The sequence below is a fragment of the Triticum urartu genome, chromosome 1 (assembly GCF_003073215.2).
Source record: "Triticum urartu cultivar G1812 chromosome 1, Tu2.1, whole genome shotgun sequence".
NCBI classification, from domain to species: Eukaryota; Viridiplantae; Streptophyta; class Magnoliopsida; order Poales; family Poaceae; genus Triticum; species Triticum urartu.
Window position 1 is genome coordinate 15,172,650 of NC_053022.1, and position 10,748 is coordinate 15,183,397.

At 39.9% G+C, this 10,748-nt stretch overlaps 1 protein-coding gene and 1 pseudogene across 1 annotated transcript; one reads left to right on the forward strand and one right to left on the reverse strand.

Annotated features, from left to right (window-relative positions):
* Positions 1 to 736: 736 nt before the first annotated feature.
* Positions 737 to 3,797, forward strand: LOC125542898 (probable leucine-rich repeat receptor-like protein kinase At1g35710). The gene is made up of 3 exons (XM_048706127.1): positions 737 to 1,070; positions 2,733 to 3,221; positions 3,310 to 3,797. The coding sequence occupies exons 1-3, from the start codon at positions 770 to 772 to the stop codon at positions 3,666 to 3,668; spliced, it is 1,149 nt and encodes a 382-aa protein (XP_048562084.1). The 5' UTR covers positions 737 to 769; the 3' UTR covers positions 3,669 to 3,797.
* Positions 3,798 to 5,073: 1,276 nt separating this feature from the next.
* LOC125532549 lies at positions 5,074 to 7,567 on the reverse strand (annotated as a pseudogene).
* Positions 7,568 to 10,748: the final 3,181 nt, after the last annotated feature.

Consider the following 10,748-nt stretch of genomic DNA (forward strand, 5'->3'; position numbering starts at 1 on the left):
TGGATTCAACAAGTTGCAGCCACTGCCTCGTATTCCCTCCGACACGGGACTTCCAAAAATACTTGGGGTCCAGGATAGGTATTGACCAAAATTCAACCCAAGAAACTTTATTACTACCATCAATAGAGATCCGCTTTTCAGGAAAAATAGAAATCCAGCATGGAATTTTCCTATGGTTAGTTGCATCCCCCCACCACTTGAGCTAATCTTTTGTTTTGTGTACCAGCTGAAAAACAAGGAGGGAAACATTTAAGAGAATAGCTTAAGACATAATTGAAGCAGCTACAATTTACATCATAAAATAAACAAGAGATGCTATCAAATCAATCAGAGGAGCTACCATGAGATAAAACTCTGCCGCAATGTTAACTCCACGTGCATAAGTTGTAGATGGAGAAGAATTCGGAAAGATATGTGTACGCGTACGCCATAGGTACCCTTCCATCCCTGCTTTTCAATTGCTTTCAAGGAGTAGTTACTGTGTCATCTTTCCACAGGCACGAGGAAACAAAATAGAGTAAGAGATGGTGACGCTGACAAAGAGAAACAGGCAGTCCAACAGTAGCTGCCAAAAGAAGGAAAAATGAGGCAGAGATGGTGGCACATACTGAAGAATATCATCCAGCAGCAGCTTCCACTCAATTATTGCTGTGTGTTGACTGACCGAAGACCTCATAAATGGACAACACACTCCTTAAATACTCATCAATGGTGTCCACGGAATCACATCCTCCAACCAATACACAACACGCAAACACTAGGAAGCAAAATGCCATCTTCCTCAACACCATTGTTGTACCTCTGCCTAATGCTGGTGCTGTGCCTTCTTCTCTTGCAAGAAGCACATGCGGCGCCCCATGGAGGGATCTCATTGAGGTCCCAACACATGGCCCTCCTTCACTGGAAAGCTACACTCGCAAGCCTACCGCTGCAGATGAGGTCTTGGCAGGAAAACACCAGCCCATGCAACTGGACGGGCATCATGTGCGCGGCTATTCGCCATGGCCGCCGTATGCCCTTGGTGGTGACCAACATCTCCCTGGAAGATGCTGGCATCCGTGGCCAGCTTGGTGAGCTCAACTTCTCGGCTCTTCCATTCCTCGCATATATCAACCTTCAAAACAACAGTCTCCATGGTGCACTACCCACTAGTATCACCTCCCTGTCAGCACTTTCGGCACTTGACCTCAGCTTCAACCAGCTCAAAGGGAAAATTCCTTATGAGATTGGTGGCCTGCAGAGTCTCACCCAACTTGATCTCTCACTTAACAGATTCACAGGCCACATCCCTGTGTCTCTGGGTAACCTAACATTGTTAACTGATCTTACCATTCACCAAACCATGGTATCAGGCCCCATTCCTGAGGAGATTGGAAGGCTTGTCAACCTACAAATTCTGCAGCTAAGCAACAACACCTTAAGTGGCATGATACCAAAAACCCTTGGAAATCTGACCCAACTAAATGGGTTGGCCTTGTTTGGTAATCAACTTTCAGGGCCTATACCCCAAGAACTAGGCAGGCTAGTCCATTTGCAAGGTCTTTATCTTAATACAAATGATTTTTCGGGTCCAATTCCAGTGTCCATAACCAATCTCACAAACATGAACGACCTTTTTGTCCATGAAAACCAAATCACGGGTTCAATATCCCCAGAACTAGGCAACCTCCATATGCTCAACCAGCTTGGTCTCTACAGCAATCAAATCACAGGTTCAATACCCCCGGAACTCGGCAACCTCACTATGCTCAATGCACTTGTTCTCTATACAAATCAAATCACAGGCCACATACCTTTAGAATTGGGCATTTTGTTGAATCTCCAGGTTTTAGACTTGGCCGACAACCAAATATCTGGCTCCATTCCTAACAGCCTAGGAAATATAACCAAGCTAGGGATACTAATGCTCTTTAAAAATCAGATAACAGGTCCAATACCTATAGAATTGGGCATCTTGCTGAATCTCCAGAATTTAGACTTGTCCAACAACCAAATATCTGGCTCTATCCCTAAAAGCTTAGGAAATACTACCGAGCTAGTAGTACTATCCCTCCTTGAAAATCAGCTAACTGGTTCCATCCCCCAGGAAATTGGCAATCTGATGAACCTCGAACAGTTATTCTTGTCTCAGAACCAAATTTCAGGGTCAATACCAAAAACTTTTGGGAAATTGCAAAGCATCCAGATATTATATATGTACAATAACAAATTATCAGGTTCTCTCCCTCAAGAATTTGGAGATCTCATCAACCTTGTTGAACTTGGGCTGTCTAACAACTCACTTTCAGGACCTTTACCCACAAATATATGTTCAGGTGGCAGACTTCGATTGCTCTATGTCTTTTCTAATACGTTCAGTGGCCCCATTCCAAGCAGTTTAAAGACATGTATAAGTTTGGTTAAAATTGACCTTGAGTCGAACAAACTAACAGGAGATATATCTCAGCATTTTGGTGTGTATCCACAACTCACAAAGATGCTCTTGACATCGAATAGACTGTCTGGGCACATTTCACCAAATCTAGGTGCATGTACCCAGCTAACTGTACTACATCTAGCACAAAATATGATCACAGGTTCCATACCTCCAGCCCTATCCAAATTGTCCAACCTAGAAGAATTAACACTTGATTCTAATCATCTCAGCGGTGAGATTCCACCAGAAATTTGCTCTTTGGCAGATATTGTAAGGGCAACAGAAGACTTTAATGATAAGTACATCATCGGAACAGGTGGATATGGCAAAGTCTACAAGGCAGAACTCCAGGACGGGCAGCTAGTTGCTGTCAAGAAGCTTCATCAGACCGAAGAAGTGTTGGATGATGAAAGAAGATTTCGCGGTGAAATGGAAATCTTATCACAGATCCGGCATCGAAGCATTGTCAAAATGTATGGATTTTGCTCCCATACGGCATATAAATTTCTTGTCTATGACTACATCCAACATGGCAGCCTCCACAAGACATTGGAAAATGAGGAGCTAGCAAAGGAATTGGATTGGCAGAAGAGAAATGCTCTTGCAACTGATGTGGCTCAAGCCATATCTTATTTGCACCACGAATGCAGTCCACCTATAATCCATCGAGATATAACAAGCAACAACATCTTACTTGATACAACCTTCAAGGCTTTTGTCTCGGATTTCGGCACAGCAAGGATTCTTAAGCCCGATTCATTAAATTGGAGTGCACTAGCAGGAACATATGGCTACATAGCTCCTGGTATGTACTAGTATAACATTACTGCTCAAGTTGGAATCATTTATCTCTATCCATGTATTCCTAACTCTAATGTTTTAATCTTGTGCAGAATTGTCGTACACATCTGTTGTGACAGAGAAATGTGATGTTTATAGCTTTGGCGTGGTTGTGCTAGAACTAGTGATGGGGAAGCATCCAAGGGATCTATTAGACTGTAGTTTGCCAAACGGGGAACAAGCTATACTGGTGAAAGATATTCTGGACCAACGGCCGACAACACCAACAACAGCAGAACAGAAGAGTTTAGCTCTGCTCATCAAGCTGGCCTTTTGTTGCATGGAATCTTCTCCACAAGCAAGGCCAACCATGCGGGACGCATATCAAACGCTCATCCAACGACCCTCTTCTAGTTCAAGTCCCGTGCCTTTCAGCACACTTACATTACAACAAGTAAGGGATGTCTGTTGATATATGATCTGAATTCTAGTGAGAACCCATGGTCTATCGTAGCAGAAACCTAATATGCCATGTATATATGGTTAAGTTTGTAATCATGTCATGTCATCTCCTAGGTTTTATTTCTAGCAAAAATAAAAACCAGTCCATGCAGCGTGAGCCTGTTCACGACATGACCGGATCAGTAGCTCCATGCTGTTATGATCGCCCCGTGGGATGGCACGAGTACCGGCCGTGGTGGCTTATAGCTTGAGGCATGGTCAAGAGACGTGGGATGGCACGTCCGTGAAGCTTGGTCATGGCGCAAGATTAGGATCTTTCTAAGCTAATGAGTTGTTTAAATAAAGAGGAGAACAAAGCAGAAAAGCTGCAACGTTTTACTCATCGCAAATATCCTGAGTGTTCACTGATTCTTCTCCCTCCCGTTTCTGCTCCAACAATATATATCTCCGAATGAGTTCATGACTCATTTTAAGTCTACATGTTTGTAGACACTCTCCCGATATAGTGAAAGATAATCGCCGTGTGCCCTTGGTTTTTCCCGCAAGGGTTTTCTACAAGAAATTAGTGTCCCATGCATGTTCTTGATATTTCATTATTTTTTACTTGTAATTTCTATCAATGCATAAATATAATTATTTTGGCCGGTTGCTTGTAAAATGTATGCGATCTCTATGCTTATTTATCTGCAAGGGTACTTGAAATGGAGTACTAAGATTCCATATTTATCTACTATTGTTCCTATGAACCCGAGGATGAAAAAAATCAGAATCCAAAACTGACGCAATATAAGCGATCACGCTTTACTGTAAAATACCTTGGACCAAGCAGGAACAATCACTAAGATCAAGTGGTCGAGTGTAGACAGGAATGAATGAATGTATAAATGCAGAGCTAGGTGCATAAAAATGGAAAATTAACTCAATACTATGTAAAAGACCTTACAGAGGGTTGTAGGGCAGGAGTATGGAGTTATTGTCCTTACGTTGGAGCATTGTATCCTAGAATATGTAGTCCTTGCCCTTAGGATGGAAAAAAAACTACTACACTTAATTTCAAGCATTGGTTAGCGAGATTAACATGGAACAAAGATACAGCCTTCTTTTTCTTCATGCCTAATGTAAACTTAAAAGACGATGAGATGATATGATATGAAGAAAATCCCAAGGTGACAAACAACATGAGAGCTAGCAATATCCCATAATTTTTTCATCAGAAAACTAGATACCAATTCAACTCAGCTAGTGCAATCACAGGCATGCTAATAACAGGATGTACAACAGTACAGAAAACAGCTCCACTATTATTATTCCAAAACAATGGAAAAGAGACACCGTTCAACAAATTGCATGCACAAACATAGCGCCGGACATTTACATTGAGATCAAACCTACACCATAGTTTTTTTGTATTACTTTTAAGTATGAATTGATATGTGTCGGTGTTGTGGCACCGTAGGCAGTCCCAGTTCATCCTCCTGCACCAATAGACATAAGTGAGCAGAGAATTAGTCTACTGGTTGACAAGTGTACACAAACAGGGGGGCTCAAGCAAAGTAAAGTATGTGAATTTTTTGAGATGTTCAACAGAGACTTTAAAGTCCAAGATCAAATCCATTATAGAATAAATGTTTGGCACAAAAAAGGTTTGCATGTTCCCCTTCTATGTGTTTCTTTTACTATTAAGATCAATCTAGAATAAGCTCAAAATTTTCACATCAATAACATAGTCATGTATCATGAAATCGAGCCCGAAATAGACATGAGTTAATAAATGCTTTCATAATGATATCAAGTATCTAGCCAGTCAAAGTGTCAATTAGATCATGTGACAGGATAAAAGAAACCCATTTAAAGCTTCAAACACAATGATTGCATGGGAAATGACATGAGCCATCAATTTCCCTAGGGATATCAGCACCATAAACAGTGTGGACAGAAACTAGTCAGTCTCGCAATTGACATACCTGCTGCCAATTTGCTAGAATGTGACCACTGGGTGCAGCAGGTAAGTTAAGCTCAGAATCAAGATCTGTCTCGTTGTCTAGTTGGAGGTACAATGGGACTAAATTCGAATAAAAGTCCATATCGGCTTCCAAAGCATCAAGCTCTGCATTTTGCAATACAGAAAATGAGAACAGAAAAACAGAGAAGTGGCTTGCCTGTAAATTAACACATACATGCGGGAAACCCCACTGAAGTTTTACAAAAATGCCAACAAAATTTTTCAGATGATACCTAAGACTGGTATAAACTGGAGAGTTTGCTGGTTCAAATTCAACTATGAAATTTCGATAGAGGATTGGTTCTGAGCTGGCAACCGATGTAAGGGAACTAGTCACCTCAGTATCTTAAGGTGACCATATGTGGCATTTGAATTATCTAAGAATAACCGACTAGCAAATAAGAGCCATACCCCCCATAAGTCCTCCTCATCAATGTCATCTGGGACCTTGTAGCTTCTACCAAGAGTTTCTTGTATCTCATTGCTCACATCCGTAAGAGCCACCATCTCATCTTGCATTCTCTATATATTTGAAAAACATCCATGGATTCAGATGTAATTCAAACAAAATTAGACAGGAATAATAAAAATCAAATGAAAATGTATTTAAGTTGAAGATCTTGAAAACATGAAGAATCTGGTAAACAACAGGATGATTCATATATCTATATCTTTGATCCTGACAGTCTTCATCATACCTTTCGGCTCTTTATTGGCAGCCTTCATGGCAGTGATCTGTTAAATGGAAGGCACTTCCACATAAGTTTGGGAGATAGAATCAGAATCTATCATGAACTAGATAGGAAACCAAGGCAACATACAGTCTGTTGAGCATCGATAATTCCCTCTGATGCGAAACCAACTTGGTTGAGATTATAAGTTTGGTTCTGCAGGGAGAGCACAGTTGGAGCATACAGATTAGAGCAGCATACTTACATAGGCTTGTGTCACAGAAATGGAATGATTAAATGCTACAGGATAATCAGCTCCATATTTAAGTCTTAACTAAGGCCTGGAGCCTTCCAAGTTAAGAATATGGAGGAATAATAGCATTTCGCTTCTGTCATGTACTACATGCATGTTAAGAACTTGTGAGCCTTCCAAGTCAGCACACCCTAGTTTGTACAAGCAACCTAAGTAGACAAGAATACAACCTTTACCTACAAGAAATTTTTGAAACATACAAAAATGAGCTATTCTAAAGAAGAGAAAAAAGATCGAAACGTGTATGAAAGAACCTCAACTAGATTCGGCCAGGATTCAGCTATGCCTTCTCCCTTCTCGGATAACCTTTTTGGATGGTGACTTGCCGGCAAGAGAGGAGAGGAAGACGTTGCTGCGGCGCGTTGTGGACGTTTCATCGAACATGTGGTGTGCGGGAGCCGCTGACCTTTATGGCCCTGGCCGCCTCTCTCCTCCGAATCCTCTTCCTGTCCCTGGCTGAAATCGATGCTCAAGCTACCAAAATCTGCAGCAAGACAGCAACAACAACAACAACAACAACAACAACAACAACAACAACAACAACAACAACGAGAGTTCGCTTCATCCGTGGCATCAATCACCAGAAGTTGCACGAGGCGGCGGAAACGAGCACCGGGGGTCGAGGGTGTTGGCGAACTCGATGTAGAGGAGCGGGGAGGAGAGCTCGCGGACGTGGTCGGTGGCGTTGATGACAAGCGGACGCCGCAATCGCTCGCCGGCGGCCGGCGGCGCAACTTGATGGCGCTCGTGGTCGGTCGTCGCGGTTTCGAGACGGCACAACTTGGCAGGTACTCCCTCCGTTCGGAATTACTTGTCACGGAAATGAATATATCTAGACGTATTTTAGTTCTAGATACATTCATTTCCGAGACAAGTAATTCCGAACGGAGGGAGTACTCCGCAGCGATGGCCTGGATGCCCATTTACAGGCTTTTTTTTCCAGCGTGAGGCTTTTTTTTTTACTTATGCTTATATTCCAAAAATGCACTAAAATCTACTCCTACTACTGTAGATATGTAGATATATATAGGAAAAAATCATCCATCCCAAAATAAGTGCCGTGGTTTACCAGTAGTTTCTAAAGAATGTTCAATGTGTAATATAAAATTGTTTTGGAGAATGTAAAAGATTATGTTCTTGCGCTTTTAAAAAATGTTCGTACAATTCAGAAAAATGTTCGGGAGTTCCAAAAATTCTCATGCAGTACAATTTGTTTTCATATGGTTTAAAACAAACCACACCATCCAATAAAAATGTTTGTGACATTTTAAAATGTTCACACTTTTAACAAAATTATGTTCATGAAATTTCAAAAAACAAGTTTGTCCATGCTCAACATATAATTAAAAAAATGTTTGCATGTATATGGAAAATGTCCAACGCGTATTCAGAAAACATTCAATGTGTATTTAAAAAATATTCATCATGCAATTACAAAATTATCAAGTTGTATCCTGAAAATGTTTCACATGTATTGAGATATATTAAACATGTACTTGAAAAATGGTTATCATGCGTTCCAAAACATGTTCAAAGACGTATTTTATAAAATGTTCATCATGCATTTGAAAAATATTCAGTGTGTACACAAAAAATAGTAGAGCATTTGAAAAATATAGCTCTGGCGCTACTATCCATCGCTTTTAGCAAGCGCTAGCGTACGAGTCCCTCGCTGGTCACCCCTAAATAGGTCAGCGAGTGCTAGCCAGCAAGCCAGCGCGAGCTAGTGTGTGGGTTGTTTTCTTTTTCTCCAAAAATTGTAATTTTTTAATGATTGAACTCTTTGAAAACACGAATAAATGTTGAGAACACGATTTTTTTTAAATCCAAGCAAAAAATCGAAATTCTATCCAAATTTTGAAAAAGTGAAAAAAATTCAAATTACTTTTTGAAAAAATACACACTTAGCAATTAATTATATTTTTTGTTGAACATTTTATTTATATAAAAAGAACATTTTATATACGGTTAACAATTTTACAAAATCACACTGAAGAATTATTAAATATGCAATGAACATTTTATTCGTGTACAATGAAATTTCCTTAATATACGATGCATAATTTTTAACTACATTGATCATTTTATGTTTTATGGTGAACAATATTTAAAAATCCCAAATAATTTTTGATGTCTCGAACAATTTTTTAGAAATGTGAAAACTTTTTGAAAATTTCTTGAAATTGTGATTAAAATTTTAAATTTTGAACATATTTTGGTAAAATAAAAAAATGATTTGAAAATGGTGATTTTTTTTCATAAAAACATGAACAATTTAGAATATCTGAACATTTATAGAAAATTTTGAAATTTAAAAAGAAAAGAAAAGAAAATTAAACATAAAAGGTAAAAAAACTGGGAGGAAAAAATAGTAGAAAATAAAACTATTATTTCAAAGTCATATATTTAAAAAGGAAAAAGTAAAAGAGAAGAACGGAAACGAAAAAGAAAGAAACCAAAGAAGAAAAAGAAAAGGTAGAAATAGAAACCGGGTCAAAAAAACTAGCAAAAAACATAGAGAAGAAAAGACCATTTGGAAGCTTCCCAAAACTTTTGGGAATGCTTCCGCTCAATGGACTGGCCCGCTGGACACGCTTGTAGGTGATTGACGTCGTAACGCTAGCAAAAAACGACATACATCAGTTGTGATATAGCTCTCGCGTTTGGCGAAGGCAATTCTAGTCAACTGTGTGTGCGTGCCAGGCTCTACGATTTGGTGCCCGTGATGGACCTCACAATTACGACGGGCTGAAGTAGTCTACACCACACAAAATGATGGTCCGAAAACAGCCCAAGAAGTAACTACTTATAGCAAGACTTCTCCCATGTCCTTAGAAACAAACGTAACTATTCACAAATCATATTCATGTTCATAATCAGAGGGGTATTAATATGCATAAAGGATCTGAACATATGATCTTCCACCAAATAAACCAACTAGCATCAACTATAAGGAGTAATCAACACTACTAGCAACCCACAGATACCAATCTGAGGTTTTGGGACAAAAATTGGATACAAGAGATGAACTAGGGTTTGAGATGATGTGGTGCTGGTGAAGATGTTGATGGAGATTGACCCCCTCTCGATGAGAGGATTGATGGTGATGATTTCCCCCTCCCGGAAGGATGTTTCCCCGGCAGAACAGCTCCGCTGGAGCCCTAGATTGGTTCCGCCAAGGTTCCGCCTTGTGGCGGCGGAGGTTCATCCCGAGAGCTTGCTTATGATTTTTTTTCCAGGGCGAAAGACTTCATATAGCCAAAGATGGGCACCGGAGGCCTGCCAGGGGGCCCACGAGGCAAGGGGTCGTGCCCCCCACCCTCGTGGATGGTGGGTGCCCCCCCTCTGGTGCTTTCTTCGCCCAATATTTTTTATATATTCTAAAACTGACTTCCGTGGAGTTTCAGGACTTTTGGAGCTGTGCAGAATAGGTCTCTAATATTTGCTCCTTTTCTAGCCCAGAATTCCAGCTGCCGGCATTCTCCCTCTTCATGTAAACCTTGTAAAATAAGAGAAAATAGGCATATGTATTTTGACATAATGTGTAATAACAGCCCATAATGCAATAAATATCGATATAAAAACATGATGCAAAATGGACGTATCATGAGATCGTGAGGATTAATTATCTTGGTGTCGTGGCCCTAGATTGTAGAATGGTGAATGATGAAATTTGTGAGTCAGTCCAACAAATGGTATTGTCAATAGGGTACATATAGTATTTTTTGTAGCCAGGTCAGCCAATGGTCCCATGTCTATAGGTGGTGTTGAAGGAAATATGCCCTAGAGGCAATAATAAAGTTATTATTTATTTCCTTATAATCATGATAAATGTTTATTATTCATGCTAGAATTGTATTAACCGGAAACATAATACATGTGTGAATACATAGACAAACAAAGTGTCACTAGTATGCCTCTACTTGACTAGCTCGTTAATCAAAGATGGTTATGTTTCCTAACCATGAACAATGAGTTGTTATTTGATTAACGGGATCACATCATTAAGAGAATGATCTGATTGACATGACCCATTCCATTAGCTTAGCACCCGATCATTTAGTATGTTGCTATTGCTTTCTTCATGACTTATACATGTTCCTA